The sequence below is a fragment of the Lolium perenne genome, chromosome 1 (genome assembly GCF_019359855.2).
Source record: "Lolium perenne isolate Kyuss_39 chromosome 1, Kyuss_2.0, whole genome shotgun sequence".
In the NCBI taxonomy this organism is placed as follows: domain Eukaryota; kingdom Viridiplantae; phylum Streptophyta; class Magnoliopsida; order Poales; family Poaceae; genus Lolium; species Lolium perenne.
This window is the reverse complement of record NC_067244.2, coordinates 31,239,771-31,256,836: the sequence shown is the minus strand read 5'-3', so window position 1 is coordinate 31,256,836 and position 17,066 is coordinate 31,239,771. Positions and strand designations below refer to the sequence as shown.

Here is a 17,066-nt window from a genome sequence, read left to right as displayed (position 1 = left end):
TTAATTTGTCTCATAAACACCGAGTGGCTCTGTGGTCTCGACATAGGGGAACGTCCGGCATTGGGCGTAGCCGCGCGTCATCTCGGCGACAAGCGTCCCATGATCCGGGTGCCCGACTCGTTCCACGCCATCGCATTCCAGCCTCCAGCCCTTTGGCGGCGTGCCTTTTGGCCGGTGTGCGAAAAACTCCGTCTTCCCCGATCTCGTCGTGAGGACATATTTGCCGAAGACAAAATGCGGCCGCGGGATGGCTTCCTCGAGCCTGTACCGGCGGCTCCACCGCCGCCGCTGATCCAGGACCCACACGTCGGGCATCATGACAAAGCCCAGCCTCCCGTGCACCTCCGTCAGGTGGTAGCTGATGTTGCGCCTGTCCGGCTGAGCGGGCAGCGGCGTGGTGGTCGGAGCGAAGCGCTCGGTGTCGAGATCAAAGGACACGATCCTCGTGGCGTTGCCCACCTTTACCCAGTGCGTCGTGCCATCGATGCTGATGATGCCGGCGGCGATGTCGCACCTCGCACCGCCGGCGGGGGCCGGCACCTCCCGCCACGCCGTGTCCCCGAGCGTGAGCACCTGCACCGTCTCCAGGTCGAAGAGCCGTTCTTTGCTCCACGGGACGTGCACCACCTTGTACTTCCCGGTCATGGGATGGCACGCGAAGCTGTACGCCGCGTCCCACCTGATCTCCTCCCTGCGGTGGCTCACCACGAAAAGGCCGGCGCACGGCAGCGGCGGAACGGCCAGCGCCTCGCCGGTGGCCGGGTTGGACACCGTGAGGGAGCCGCCAGCCCGCTCCTCGTTGACGCAGACGCAGAGCAGGCCGTTGCAGACGCCGACCAGATGGGAGGGGCGTGTGCCGGTGCCATCCCACCAACGATAGACGCCCGATCTCACCCTCCTCTTCCACAGCTCTCGGCAGGACCCCGTCGACGAGAGGTCGCCGATCACGTAGGCGTCGCCGTCGTCCCAGATCAGGGGCTTGGCGCGGCTCTGCATCTCCGTCGTGCGCTTGTTCACCACGTCCCGCCAGTGCCGGCAGACCAGGCGTGCTCGCCGCCTGGAGATGGACGGCAGCCGCTGCAGGATGTCCGCCAGCACGTCCACGGACAAGTACTGTTCCGCCGCCATGCCTCTGCCCGCCGTCGAGTTCGTCGTATTCTTTCTTGCTTTCTTCCAGTTTCCACCCGCACGAAGACGAGGTAGCTCCCGTAGTGTCGTTATAAAACGATCAGATCCGATCCGAGCCCCGCGCGCGCACTGGGTTGCCAATTCGTAGGGTTTTTTCCTTGGAATTAACGTAGCTGTCAAGTTTCTTCTCCGGTTCTAGTGGAAACTGAGATCGTGATGAACTCTGATCCGCAATCTACTGAAAGAAAAACGCGTCGCCCAAGGAAAAAAAAATACTCCCTGCTAAACGGAATACGTGAAGTCTATAGAATGCAAAAGAGTAAATTCCAGATTTTACCCCCAACTTTGAAATTTTTGACACTAATTACCCCATTTAGAAATTTTTCATCCTAATTACCCCATTTAGCAAAATTTGTGCCAAACTTTACCCCTTCTAAAATTTTATGAGCATTTTTATCGATGGATCCGGAGTGTTAGGCACGTTCACGTGCCAATTTATTTAATTCTGTAACTATTATAGAAAAAAGCAAATTAAAATCACGTTGCTATACATAGAGTGTGCAACTGCTTCTCCCATTGAGACGTTGATCAGATGATGTATGGATTCCGCATGCAGCGTAGCATCTTCGCGGACATGACCTACATTGCTGTTGTAGTCGCGTGAAGATTATGCCATGGTTCATCTTGTATTCTTACGGGTAGGATAGCGGTGGATGCCCTTCACAGTCAGTAGTTAGGTGGCATAGAGGTACTCCCTTCGATCCATATTAATTAACTTAATTTTATCTAGATTTTTATGTATCTAGTTGACAAGGTATCGACTTGTCAATGTTGTAGACTAGGGTTTTCGTAGAAAGCAGAGGGCAAGTAGATCTTGAGGGTTCAGCCGGAAAAGTATTCGACTGCTAGAAAATTAGGGTTGTGTTGACAATGAAATTGAATCCCTCTTTCTCCCTCAACTCCCCCTTATATAGGAGGCGGAGCCGAGGGTTTCGTGATGTACAAGTTTACAAAGTCCGGGAGACTCTTTGAGTTCGTCCCGTAGTAGTTACAAGTCATTATTCCTAGTACAACTCTATCTTTCCAAACTATCTCTTAATTGGGCTTCCGGGCTTCATAAACTTCGGGTCGTGGACCTTTAGTAACCCCGGGTACCATCTTCAGCAGGCCCATTGGGGATGCCTATGTCAGTAGCCCCCGAGATTTTGCTTGAATCGAAGAATCAGGGAAAATCTCCATGATTACGATTAACATCTGATTTCTTCGAGTTATCAACTGACTTTCATAAATCAATCATATATTGTACATGGATAACGGTAATTGGGGCTGGTTCATTTGACGGATCAGGTACTAGTTAACTGCTCTCGTGGCAATCCCGCAAATACCTACTTCAAGATCAAGTCCCTGGACATGATCTCGGTATACTGGCGTAGTTTCGACATGTGTCGCTTATGGTCTTACCATATGCCGAACTCCAGTCGCGTTTTATCGGGTACCTAACACGTCCGTTAGGATTTTTCTTCGCATCTGTTGATACGGAAAAGAGTAGCAGAGCGCATTCGGGTGCGATGCCACGTCGCACAGGACGGATCCTGGGGTCTTACCTTCGCAAAGTATTGCGACATTTAGAGATTAAATCGCGACTGAGGCGCTCTGAGAATATATTGTCAAGTGCCTTTTTCGACTGCTCGAATAGCACATTTGTTCGAGCCATATGATGACTTATATTTTTTTATCTTTTCCTCCCGATCGGAGTATATGAAGAGTTATATCATAACTCGAAATATGCTCCTCATGACTTCCTCAATTTCACCGGGTACGCGAATAACGTTCCCGATGGGAGTAGCCCCCGAGGCTACATCCAAGTGATTGTACTTGGTTGTAGGCTCACCTTTTTAGTATCTCTGTCGCTATATTGTCAACTTTTTCCAATATTGCCATCTTTATCGGATGCGCGACCAGCGCTCCCGATGGGAGTAACCCCCGAGGCTACAGTCGAGTATTTATACTTGGTTGTAGGCTCAATGTTTTGTATTTTTTGAATCATCTTCCTATCAAACTCCTTATAAAAGTAGCCCCCGAGCATTTGAGCAAAAACTTGTATTTGATCAAAAGCTCCCGAAATTCCCAATGATACTTCTCTGTCGCCAAACCTCCTAGCACTGCACCCGAATTTTTTCTTTTATTGTGACATCAGCACTGACGATAGCCACGATCGATGTATTGGGAAGGTTTACAATGCCATGTTTCCTCGGAATCCTCAGCCAAAAACACTTCCTGAACTGATGAATAAGTTCAAGGATGTGGATCAAATCCATGGTTTTGTGAAGGCGCAATTGCTTGCTGGTGCCAGATTTTCCATGATATGCTACAGATCTGCCACCCGAAGTTGGACATGTTCGACACTGTTGAGCTTTGTCATGCCAGATTGAAAAAGCGAAAGAGAAACGTCGACAAGATCAACGATGAGGTGACACCAGTAGCCGAGAAAATGATTGCGGATCTTCTTCGTATGGATTCTTAGTATTTCTCCGAGGGCCATTACGCGGATTCCATGGATGCTCCTGCGGAAGGCGAAAGGGTACGAATAGATGATCTTATATGAGTTGAATGAGACTGTCTTTCTGCCGATTTTTCCTGTAACATAAACATATCTTATATATTGCGAGAAGTATGTATATTGCGAGTGTTGTATGCATTTGTTTTTTTTCTTCTCTAGCCCCCGAGTATTTGGATATGCGTATGTACACTTATTACTCGCGAGGTGTTGTAACGAAGGCAAATAATTGGTGTATAATATATTGTCCAGATCGAATTTATGTTGTCTGTTTTGTGTATTATAAACCTCCAAATTTGTCGAAGAAAAAGATGTATATCACCAATATCTTTACTATATTATAGCATCGCGAGCCCACCTCATTAAAAATCTTTCAGCCTCACTCGGTGCCCTGAAAAGAAAAGAGTGCGTCTGAAAACTCGCGAACTTTTCAGTACAATGTATGTTTACAAGCATGTTTTTATTTTGACTTCTACGCATAGAAACGCCGAAGCTGCGGCACGTTCCATGGATTTTTCTCTGCGACTCTTGTCTTATTGTCCTTTATCCTATACGCTCCTCCCGCGATCACTTCTGTGACGATGTAGGGTCCTACCCATGGTGACTTAAACTTTTCATGGTTGTCCTGGGTAAGCCGAAGAGCTAGGTCGCCCACTTGAAAAGACCTTGGACGCAGACGTCGACTATGATAATTTTTTAAGTCTTGCTGGTACTTAGTTACTCTTGGCAGCACCTCATCTCTAGCCTCATCAAGTGTGTCGACATCGTCTTCTAGCGCTTTTCTCGAAGTTTCTTCATCATATTCCGCCACTCTTGGAGAATTGTGTTCTATTTCTATCGGAAGCACTGCCTCGGCTCCATGGACCAAGAAGAACGGGGTTTCCTGTGTTGCCGTATTGGGTGTTGTTCGTATGCTCCATAAGACGCTTGGCAACTCTTCTGGCCAAGTGTGTCGAGCTTTCTCCAGAGGTGTTATCAATCGTTTCTTGATACCATTGCAGATGATACCGTTTGCTTTCTCGACTTGACCATTGGTTTGCGGATGTGACATCGATGCAAAGTGTAGTTTGATGCCTACCTCTGCGCAATATGCCATAAAATCCTTGGAGGTGAAGTTGCTGCCGTTGTCCGTGACAATACTATGGGGAACGCTGAATCGAAAAACGATGCCTTTGACGAAGCTCACCACCGATGCTGCATGTGGCGAATTTATCGGTTTTGCCTCAATCCACTTGGTAAACTTGTCGACAGCCACCAACATATACTCGTATCCTCCAGGCCACGCCTTGTGTAGTTTTCCTTCCGTATCAAGGCCCCATTGAGCGAAAAGCCATGATAAAGGTATTGGCATCAACTCTGCTGTCGGAGAATAAGGTTTTGCCGCAAATCTTTGGCACACGTCGCAAGTGCGCACTACGTCCTTTGCATCTTCTATTGTTGTTAGCCAGTAAAACCATGATCTGAAAACCTTGGCTGCTATTGCTCGGCTGCTTGCGTTGTGTTCGCACACCCCCTCGTGTACATCCTTCAGAATAACTCTTCCTTCTTCAGGTGTAACACATCTCTGCAATACTCCCGATATATTTCGCTTGTAGAGCTCCCCTTTTACCACAGTAAAAGCTTTAGATCGTCTGATAACTCGCCTTGTTTCTACTGGTTCTTCAGGTAGTTCTTTCCTTAGGATATATGCTACATAAGCCTGCATCCAAGGAATTTTCACCATCATTATCTCATGTGATTCCTCCTCATCTCCCGATGTGTTTGCCTCCGATCCTGCCGGAGCCCCCCGAGTTTTTCTCGACCTTCTCCTTCTTCTTCTGCTGTTTCTTCGCCTTGGTTGACCTTTCAGTTATTTCTTCCCAGAATACGCCGGGTGGTATTGCTAAACATTGCGACCCGATGTTTGCCAGAACATCGGCTTCATTGTTGCTGAGTTTGCTAATATGATTTACTTCGCACCCGTCAAAAAGTTTCTCGAGTTCATTGTATACCTCCTTGTATGCTATCATACTGTCATTGACTGCGTCGCATTGATTCATCACCTGTTGAGCCACCAGTTGTGAATCGCCGAAATTTTTTAATCGAGTTGCTCCGCATGCCTTCGCCATCTTCATCCCATGTATGAGTGCATCATACTCCGCCTCATTATTGGATGCGTTAGGAAACGTCATCCTTAGCACGTATTTCAACTTGTCTCCTTGAAGTGATACTAATATTACGCCTGCTCCAGCTCCTTCTAGCATCTTGGACCCGTCAAAGTTCATGGTCCAGGTTCTCGAAAAATCTGGGGGTCCCGTATTTTGCAGCTCCATCCACTCTGCGACGAAATCTGGTAGGATCTGCGACTTTATTGCTTTTCTTTTCTCATATGTGATGTCCCGAGGGGAAAGCTCTATTCCCCAAAGGGAGACACGACCCGTAGCCTTTGGCTTGTTTAATATATTGGATAAAGGTGCCTCATCGACCACTATTATCGGGTGCGCCGAAAATAGTGTCGCAATTTTCTTGCGGTTGTGAACACTCCATATGCTAACTTCTAGTACTGCGGGTACCGCTGTTTTGAAGGCGATAAAACTTCACTGATGAAGTATACCGGCCGCTGGACTCCATGGAGTTTTCCTTCTTCTTCAATTCTCTTTCGACCACAAGTACTGTGCTAACCACCTGAGGCGTGGCTGCGATGTATAACAGGAGAGGTTCCTTTTCCTTGGGTGCCACCGGTATTGGTGGTGTCGAAATTGTGCGCTTGAGGACCTCAAAAGCTCTATCTGCTTCTTCGTTCCACTCGAATTTTTCTCCTTGCTTGATCAAGGCGTATAATGGCAACGCCTTTTCTCCCAGTCTGGAGACGAATCTTCTTAAAGCCGCGACTCACCCAGTTAGCTATTGTATTTCCTTCAGTTTGGTTGGCTTCCGCATTGTTACAATCTCTTGGATTTTCTCTGGATTAGCCTCGATTCGTCTTGCTGATACCAGAAACCCAAGATATGTTGATCCCGCGTTTTTAAGACCAAAAGGCATTGTTCTGTAACAAAACACACCATATGGTGTTATGAAAGTTGTGACCTCATCTTCTTATTTTAGTCTGATCTGGTTGTAACCAGAGTATGCGTCCAGGAAGGAAAGATGTTCACAACCTGTCGTGGAGTCGATGATTTGATCGATCCTCGGGAGGGGAAGTGATCCTTTGGATAGTGTTTATTGAGACACGTGAAGTCGACGCACATGCGAAGGACCTCTGTGTTTTACTTCGGGACCTTTACTGGGTTTGCTACCCATGTAGCTTCTGTGTGTAACTCTTTGATAAATCCTGCCTCTCTGAGTCGATTAATTTCTGATAGCATAGCTTTGCGGTTGGGTTCCGAAAAACACCGCAAAGGTTGTTTGATTGGTCTAGCCATTGGATCCAAGTTAAGGGGGTGCTCGGCAAGTTCCCTGGGTACTCCTGGCATGTTAGCTGGATGATACGTCTCCAACGTATCTATAATTTCTGATGTTCCATGCTAGTTTTATGACAATACCTACATGTTTTGCTCACACTTTATAATGATTTTATGCATTTTCCGGGACTAACCTATTAACAAGAAGCCGAAGCGCCAGTTCCTGTTTTCTGCTGTTTTTGGTTCCAGAAAAGCTGTTCAGGAAATATTCTCGGAATTGGAGGAAACAAAAGCCAAACCTTCTATTTTACCGAGACGGACCTAGAAAACCGAAGGAGAGACGGCGAGGAGGCCCACAACCTCCAGACCATACTGGGGCGCGGCCTAGGAGGGGGGCGCGCCACCGGGACGGGGAAGTGCCCCCGGAAGCCATCTCCATCAACGCCACCGCCTCCATCATGCTCCGTGAGTAGTTCCCCCATGGACTACGGGTTCTAGCAGTAGCTAGTTGGTACTCTCTCTCCCATGTACTTCAATACAATGATCTCATGAGCTGCCTTACATGATTGAGATCCATCAGATGTAATCGGTGTTGTGTTTGTTGGGATCCGATGAATTGTTACATTATGATCAGTCTATCTATATAAGTTTGTGAAGTTATTGTTGCTGCAATCTTGTTGTATTTAATGCTTGTCACTAGTGCACGAGTGGCATGATCTTAGATTTAAGCTCTATACTTATTGCTTAGATTGTATCTACAAGTTGTTTGCACATGTCTATGTCCGGAACCCGAGGCCCCAGAGTGATAGCAACTGGGATAACTGGAGGGGGAGGCTTAGATATGAGGATCACATGTTTTCACCAAGTGTTAATGCTTTGCTCCGGTGCTCTACTAAAAGGAGTACCTTAATTACCAGTAGATTCCCTTGAGGTCCGGCTGCCACCAGCTGGTAGGACAAAAGATGTTATGCAAGTTTCTCATTGCGAGCACGTATGACTATATATGGAAAACATGCCTACATGATTAATAAATTGATATCCTATCTTAATGCTATTTCAATCCTATCAATTGCCCAGCTGTAATTTGTTCACCCAACACTTGTCACTTGTTATTGGAGAGTTACCACTAGTGTAGATAGCTGGGAACCCCGGTCCATATTTCATCATCAAATACTCACTCGGTCCTACATGTCATTAGAAGTAGTATCAACTATTTTCTGGTGTCATTGCCTCTGTGTTACTGCTACTGCTGTTGTGTTACTGTTACTATTGCTCTCATATTACTGCTGCTTTCACATCACCGCTGTTACTAGTGCTTTTCCAGGTGCAGCTGAATTGACAACGCAGTTGTTAAGGCTTATAAGTATTCTTTGTCTCCCCTTGTGTCGAATCAATAAATTTGGGTTTTACTTCCCTCGAAGACTGTTGCGATCCCCTATATTTGTGGGTTATCACTGGACACCATGCGAAGATTTCCGAACGCTCACGGAGGAACTCGACGAGCGCACTTTCCTATGCGAGGTCCATGTTTGTTGCGATAGCTGTCGTGTTCTTGGGATCTGTCGGGTGAATCTGCACTTCCTTTGAGTTTTTAGTGGTATCAAAGGTTGGCTCCTTGAGCGGCCTCCCTCCATCTGGCAACACGTCGTAATCAGTTGTTAGCCTTGACGCCATATACTCTGCTTGCATCCCGAAGGTTTCAGATAGTTGATGAAAATCCTTGTCGCACTTATCAGCTAGCGCGAAACTGCCTTTCACTGTGATTGGGCCCTTGGGTCCAGGGAGTCTCCACATCAGATATGTATAGTGTTGTACTGCCATAAACCTAGCATAGGCGGGTCGCCCCAACAAATCATGATACTGTGACGGGAAATCCACGACTTCAAACTCCAACCTCTCTCTTCTATAGTTTTCTCGGATTCCAAACTGAACGTCGAGATTGATCTTTCCCAATGGGTAACTCGGCTTGTCCGGTGTGATGCCATGGAAACGTGTGTCAGTTGGTAATAGATTTGCCAAAGATATTTTCATCTTCCTCAATGTATATGCATACATGAGGTTCACAACAAACATTCAAAATAGACGACGATTTTCTTGCCAGTTCTCAGATTATGATGCTCCCGGCCAAATATCGGCTGGATTCCGAGGAAACAGCAGAAGTAATAGTTCATCCTCAGGCGACCTATGTCGTTTGTTGTGAACATCATCTTCTCCATCTGCCCAGCGACTAGCTATTTCCATGAGTGCTGCTATAGTTTTCGGGTTTGTTCTTCCCAAATCCTCGACAAAGTCTTTCCTTCGGATTCCAGCAACAAACGCATCTATTGCTCTCTCGTCAGATATATTTTCTGCCGAGTTTTTGATGATGTTCCATCTCTAGATACGTCCTCATTGGTTCATCATACTTTTGTCTGCAAGCCCTCAATTGCTCCAATGACGCGGGTTTCTTGCACGTGGATAGGAAATTCTTCACAAAGATGTCCTCGAAATTTTCCCAGCTGTCGATGGAACCAGGCAGCAGTATTTTTATCCATGACTGTGTGGCTCCACTCAAGTGCACCTGGATGCTCTGCATGGCCATTGCTTTAGTTCCACCCGTCAATTTTACCATCTCTAGGTAGTCGACTAACCAGTCCTCAGGGTCTTGCAAGCCGTCGAACTTTTTGTAGTTGTCGAGCAACTTGAACTCAGATGGAACCCGAGTTTTACGAACTCGTCGGGTGAAACAGGGGATCCCGCACATGTCCTCCTCATCGATCTCTGGTGACTGTCGACGTTCTCTTCTTTCTTGCCGCGCTCTATCTACCCTTGCCTGCGTCGTTGTATCTCTTGCACCGCTCGTTCTCGGAGGGTCCTGCACTACTGCTGTAGGTCATGGACTATTTTGCCTTGCAGTGCCTTCGGGAGGTGTGCTTGTGCCCGCGAACGTTGTTCCCATGGCTCTAACTCCTGCCATGGCCATATTGTACAACGCTTCTCTTGGATCTCCGGGAGGTGGCCTGGACGCCAGGATGAAAGCCTGGGTCGCCATATATCCAGCTTCTGGAGTCTTGTGAATAATATTTCCCCTTGTGTCTATCGACATAAAGGACATGTCGAGGTTTTGGACCAGATTCTCTCTTTCGGCTTCAGATATATGCTACAACCGAGATCTTGCCCTATTGCGAGCGGCTCTGTGACTATCTCCTCCCGAAGTACCTGATTGTCAACTCAACTCAGCTCTTCGCCTGCTTGGCTCGGAAGCTGCGGCTCTCCTCCTATTAAGCTCGGCTGTCTGTTTCTCAAGTTCTCGTCCCGCACGGGCGAGTCTATATTGGTATGCTTGCAGCTCTTCAGCTGTGACAGTCATAGTCATCGGCTCTGTGCCATCTATAGCTTTTGCACCTCTATCCCAAGCCGCTTGCGGAAGTTGCACCATCTGTCGTGTTGCAGGTCCGACATACTTGGTGCCCAAACCTCGCATAAGATCAGCGGGATCGATGTACGGATTTTCCGCATCATCGAAAGCCTCTGATGTCTCCTCCTGTGGGCGACTTGCTTCTCCAATTGCATAGATTTGATGGTGTTTTGGGGGATTGACTTTCGTCGGGGTTGGTGACACCGTCGCATAGATCGGCGAAGACCTCCCTCACAGAAGTAGATTTGTCGATGAAGTCGAAGCTGTCGATGCTGTCTGAGTCGCTGCTTATATTGGAGTCTGCAGACGACTCGAAAGACATGCTGCCGAAGATCTTGGCGAGTTTTTCGCTTGCCTCGGTCTTGACGAAGCGTGGCGGCGAGATCTCCTCGACACCCGTCTCGAACGATGATGACGATTCCGAAAGACCGGAGTCGGCCGCCGACGATCCCGACGAAACCGGAACCTCGAGACGATGTGATCCCCTTTTCCTACGCGGAAGTGGAACCTTCCGGACGTCATCACCATAGGCTCCTCCAGATACGCATATGCATCCAAACGGGAGGGCGGGTGATGAACAAAATCGACTAGACCAGTTTCGATCTGTTTACCTCTGTCCATTACGTTGCTTGCCACCGAAGATGTTGACGATGTTGAGCGTGCCATCGAGATCAGCTCCTTGTCGCCTCTAATTCCCACAGACGGCACCAATTGACAAGGTATCGACTTGTCAATGCCTACAGATTGTAGACTAGTGTTTTCGTAGGAAGTAGAGGGAAAGTAGATCTCGAGGGTTCAGCCGAAAAAGTACTCGACTGCAAGAAAACTAGGGTTGTGTTGATAATGAAATCGATCCCTCTTTCTCCCTCGACTCCCCCTTATATAGGAGGAGGATCCGAGGGTTTCGTGATGTACAAGTTTACAAAGTCCGGAAGACTCTTTGAGTTCATCACGTAGTAGTTACAAATCATTATTCCTAGTACAACTCTATCTTTTCAAACTATCTCTTAATTGGGCTTCTGGACTTTATAAAGTTCGGGTCATGGGCCTTCAGTAAACCCCGGGTACCATCTTCGGGTAGGCCCATTGGGGATGCCTATGTCACTAGTCAAGTTTCTAGACTACATACACACATATTTAGACAAAGTGCAATCAATTAATTTGGATCGAAGTCAATACAAAAATTAAAAGTGGTAAACATTGGCACAATACTTACTAAATGGGGTAATTAGGATGAAAAATTTCTAAATGGGGTAATTAGTGTCAAAATTTTCAAAGTAGGGGGTAAAAAAAGGAATTTACTCAATGCAAAACGTATGTGATATTTTGCGACAGCCAAAAATGAGACAATTAAGGGTGTCTCTAAAGCTCAGTCGACTGAGACTTTAAGTTATGTCCCAGTCGAATTACATCACGGTGTATCAATGCGGGTCTAGATAAAGTGCAAACACGAATCTTTAAGCAGAAACAAAATCCAACGGTGGGGCACGTAACTAAGACATAAGCTATGTCTCAGCTATAGCTGAAACTTACCAATTGCCGACAATTAAGTCGTGTTGCTTTCGTGCCCTAAATCGGCAGAAAAGATTATTCCGAATCCACTGTGTGCTCAAATTCAATGGCAAATTCTGCCATCGCCTACAAGTCGTCGACAACATGTGGTCGTCATCGACGGGCAGCTACAAGGAGCTGAAATCACGTCGCGCAAAGAAGCACACACCACTATCCATATATGTCAAAAATGAACTCGACTAGATTAGTTGTTCTAGTTGTGCATTTTTGTTGGATTGAATATAGGGTGTGTCTATGTTTAAGTTCACTGAGATTTTCTTAAATCTCAGTCACCTCAGAAAAGTGCAATTATAGTTTGAAAAATGGTTTTACTACAAATAAGATGACTAATTTTTAATAAGTCTCAGTCGCGAGGATAGGATTCGTTCGCACGGAGTGGGCGCTGATGGTTTGGTCCGCACGAGCCGTTTTAACTTCTAAGTGCACTGTTTTCGCGGCTTGTTTTGTGTGCGTGTCGTTTAAATATATGCATGGTATCTTACCAATCTCTTCTTGGTGCGCGCATGGGTCGCACCCTCTCTTTTTTTCGTCTTTGGAGTTTTTCCATTTGTTTTCTACTTGTGTATTGCTTTAAACTCATCGACATTTAGAAGGACATGAACCGTAAAGCTATTTTACGATTCTTTTCTTGTGCGTAAATATTTAATTTGAACTCAGAACTTGTTACCTTGTTGAGTATTGACTAATTCTCATTTACTTGAGATTACCTTAACCCAGAAAATACCAGTTGCAACTCATGCAAGAAAATAGCAGTTGCAACCCGTGCGCAACTCGCAAAATACTAGTTGCAACCCATGCATGACTAAGAAAATAACAGTTCTAACCCACGTGTAACTGAGAAAAAACCCACTTGGGCCGCAACTGGAAAATTAGTAGTTACAACCTGTGTACAACTAAAAAAATAGCTGTTGCAATCCGTACACCACTGAAAAAATGTCAGTTGCAACACATGCGCAAGTAATAAAATAGTAACCAATGCTCAGCTAGGAAAATAGCATTTACAACCCGTACGCAACTAAGAAAGTACCAGTTGCAACCCGTGTGCAGCTGAGAAAATGCCAGTTACAACACCTACACAACTTGCGCAATTATCGCCTGAGAAAATAATAGCTGCAACCCATGTGTGACTGAGAAAATATGAGTTGCAACCCGTGCGTAACTGAAAAAATATATGTTACACCACCGTGTGCAACTGAGAAAATAACACCTGCAACCAATGTGCATGGTGCTATTTCTAGGCTACTATTAAAAAACCTGAATTACCTTTCTTTTCCAAATACATCAATGTATTGGACAAAATGATGCATCAAAGCTTGTAAAAAAAGCAGAAAAAGGCCCGGTCAAAATTACCTAACAAACAAGCTTATTCAAACACATCGGCAGAACAACCACAAGCGCAACACAACCCAATGTGTATATCCGTATGTGACAAACCTAGACGCACCTAGTATGTGGGATTAAAGAGAGTACATCATGATTGTACGGGAGGTCGACTGAGAACTTATTAAGTCTCAGTCGCCTGAGACCCAGGTGTTCCATTAAAAAAAAGTGCAACTCGGTTCAGTTACACATTTCTGGCAAAAAAGTGTAATTGCAGTCTTTTAACAGAAAATTTTATCTCAAACACTCTTTTAAATGATTTAGACTTAAGAAAATCTCAATTGACTGAGACATAATAAAACCATTGAATATAACCTCCTTTCTAAATTAAATATCGCAGATACACGTCTCTATGGGAAAAGATGTACACATAGGCAGGGCATGAAAAACAAGAAATTAAACTAGTTACTCACAGAGATTTATACCTCATGACGTTATCATTATTTTCTCTCATTCCTCTCTTTTTAACGATTGAGACAAATACACATTTACAGGTTGACACCGAGAGGGATACTCAGGGTGATGACCAATGGATGCAAAGAACTAGTCACCAAAGATAGGACCAAGAGATGATAATAGGGTTCTGTACTTAGGATCTCGAATTAAGCGAAGTGAAAATATTTAATGTTTGGAAATACTGCACTACGTGGTTATCTTTTGTATATAAGTGAATATTCACGTGCATTTTGTGTTGAACTGTGCAAGGATGAAAACGAGATACTAAAAGAAGCCAGTAGCAAAACAGCTAAAAAATAATTGTATCAATATTTTAAACGTGTTGTAACAATAATAATATCCTTATAAGCCATTCGCTAATTCACCGACTAGGTTTTTGTGTAAAACAATTGAGTGGCTCCGTGGTCTTGACATAGACGAATGTGCGGTAGCGGTAGCACTCGCCTTTCATCTTGGCAACAAGCGTGCCCTTGGCTCGACCGACATGTCCCATGGTGCCCCCGAGGGACACCAATTCCAACGTGGCTTTTCGCTGGTGCCCATAAAACGACGATGACTCACACGTCAAGACATACTCGCCATAGGCAAAGTGTGGCCGTGGGATGTCCTGCCGTCTAAAGGTATACCAGCGGCTCCATGTCTCCTTGTCCAGAATCCACACCTCCGTGGTCACTGAGCCATCCAAGACGGCGAAACCCAACCTCCCGTGCACTTCCGTCAGGTGGTATCGATCACGCCCGGCCGGCAATGCAGCCGATAGCGGCCTGGTGGAGGTGATGCGCTCGCTTAGGAGGTCAAAGGACATGATTGTCGGGGAGCCGCCTTCGGTGAACCAGTGGGTCGCTCCATCGACGCTGATGATTCCGGCGTTAAGATTGCACTTTGCGCCTCCGGGGATCACCACCGGCACCTCTCGCCACGCCGCCTCCCCCAAAGTGAGCGCATGCACCCTATCGAACTCGTAAACGACGCCGTCGAAGCTGCATGGGACGTGCACCACCGTGTACTGCCCCGTGATCGGGTGGTACCCGAAGCTGTAGGCCTTGTCCCACTGCGGCCGAACGTATCTCCTGACAGCCAACCCCTTGGGCCGCAACGGCGGGACTGGAAGCTTCTGCCGAGTGGCGGGGTTGACCACCGTGATGGTGCCGCCGGGCTCCTTGTTGCTGCACAGGCAGAGCAGCCCGTTGCACGTGCCGACCATCTGCGTGCCTCCTCGGAAGTAATTGGCGGGATCCGCCATGCGTTTGCAGGTCGCCTTCCATGGCTCCGAGAGGTTGCTGACGAGGTAGGCTTCAGCGGAGCAGGTGTCCCAGAAGAGGGGCTTGGCGCGGCTCTGCATCTCCGTCGTGCGGTTGTCGACGACGTTCCGCCAGTGCTGGCAGACGAGGCGGGCGCGGCGGCGGGAGCTTGGCGGCAGCCGCTGCAGGATGTCCAGCAGCACGTCCGTGGAGAAGTACTTTTCTGCCGCCATGGCTCTGCCTTGTTTGCCACAACACCGTGCAGGACAATGCTGGGTGTCGTTTTAAAACAGTCGGGTCCGAGCCCTGCTTGGTTGGTTGCCAAGTTCTAGTAGGGTTTTTAACGTAGCTGAGTTTGTTGTCGGGTATAGTCTAAAGATTAAAAGACTTGGGCAAAGTACACCTGCCAAACAAACTCAACCGAGACCGTGATGAACTCTGATCCCTGACCGGAATCTACTGAAACTGTGTCGCGCAAGTAAACACACCACATTTTCTGTGTAAAAAAAAGAAGAAAGAAGCACGTGACACGATGGCGGAAGTAAGATAATCATATTTTCAGATAACCAGAAAAGGTATTACACTTATATTCAGGAAGGGTCTGACTAATTCTCAAGTTAAGTGATGCCACTCTCGTATCTAAAAGTCTCAATTTCAACTTTCCACTAACTTGCAACTGGACAAATATATATAACTTAAAAAATCTTGTTTGGAACTTGACTTGCAACTGAAAAAATCTCAATTGCAAACCCACTTAAAACAGCTTCTGTTGCAACCCAACTTGCAACCCATAGAACAAATAGATTTTTTTTTCGAAATGAGAGCATCGCCCCAGCCTCTGCATCCAAAGGATGCACAACTTTTCTTTATTAAATTATTCGCAAAGCCTTACAAGTGAGATACAAAGATCAACTCGAAGCCACCTTTCCAGCGACGACTCACTATGCCTACAAGAGCGATGAAGGGGTTGACCATGAATAGGGCCATTACCCTGACAATACACCAACGCACATCATCTAAAACTGAATGCCTTCCCAAGCTGTCCATTAGCGGGTGAGAAGCACAACCAGTCAAATGGACCCTGAGCGCACGCCAGTACACACGCCACCGAAATCCCTACAGCCGTCATCCACGCATCCATCTTCAAGAGGGATCACCGCATTGACCTTGCCAGACCTGCCGTCGATGTCACCATGACGCCAGACAGCTCCACCAACCTGCACGCGTCCAGCAGTCCGCGCCCGTCTTCGATACCCCGCTGAGAATCATCGACGAGAACATGGTAGATGAACACCACTCCACCAAAAACCACCTACATCCACCCGCTGCTTCAAAAACGATGCCCCAAGAGGTAGCACGACGCTGGGAGCGCCGTCATCGTTCGATCCTGGCTGGATCTAGGGTTTCCCCCAGAGCAGCACGAGTGAGTACCTGCGGGCTGCGACAACGATGCCTTCAAGAAGGAAGCGACGATTAACGCCGCCATCGCCCGCCAATCGTGACACGGTTTTCACCGACAGATGCGAGTCCCCAACTCGGTGAGAGCAAACGGAGAGGCAATCAAAGATGATGCCTTCGCAGGGGCACGACGCCAATAGTCGCCGCCATCATCCGCCAAGAACGAAGTCAAGGCGCGGTTTTCACCGGTGGCCCCTTCACCGCTAGCTCGTCGTCGACAAGATCTTCATGGCAGGGGTAGAGGGATCTCTTGATCCACCACCCCAGCAACCAGTCGACCTCCTCCGGCGAAGAAGAAGGCCGCCTCCACCGTCGAACCCAAGGCTGCTGCCCCGGGCGACCTCGTACCGCGGGAGAAGCCCAAGATCATCGCCCCACACCGGCGAGAGACGGAGGGGATGGCGCTATCCGCCACCAGCGTGCCGGCGATGGGAGGCGGGGAGGCCGCAGCACTCCTCTGGCCACCGTCCCCGTCCATCCATGGGAGGCGGGAGGGC

At 47.4% G+C, this 17,066-nt stretch overlaps 2 protein-coding genes across 2 annotated transcripts; both read right to left on the bottom strand.

The window, feature by feature from the left end:
• Nucleotides 1-1,128, bottom strand: LOC127329478 (F-box protein At3g07870-like). Its single transcript, XM_051355991.1, has one exon. The coding sequence runs from the start codon at nucleotides 1,126-1,128 to the stop codon at nucleotides 1-3; it is 1,128 nt and encodes a 375-aa protein (XP_051211951.1).
• Nucleotides 1,129-14,231: 13,103 nt separating this feature from the next.
• On the bottom strand, nucleotides 14,232-15,344 carry LOC127329475 (F-box protein At1g11270-like). Its single transcript, XM_051355987.1, has one exon. The coding sequence runs from the start codon at nucleotides 15,342-15,344 to the stop codon at nucleotides 14,232-14,234; it is 1,113 nt and encodes a 370-aa protein (XP_051211947.1).
• Between the last annotated feature and the right edge of the window lie 1,722 nt (nucleotides 15,345-17,066).

Coding starts and splice junctions, on each gene's coding strand:
- LOC127329478 (XM_051355991.1), bottom strand. CDS start 1,128: ATGGCGGCGGAACAGTACTTGTCCGTGGACGTGCTGGCGGACATCCTG.
- LOC127329475 (XM_051355987.1), bottom strand. CDS start 15,344: ATGGCGGCAGAAAAGTACTTCTCCACGGACGTGCTGCTGGACATCCTG.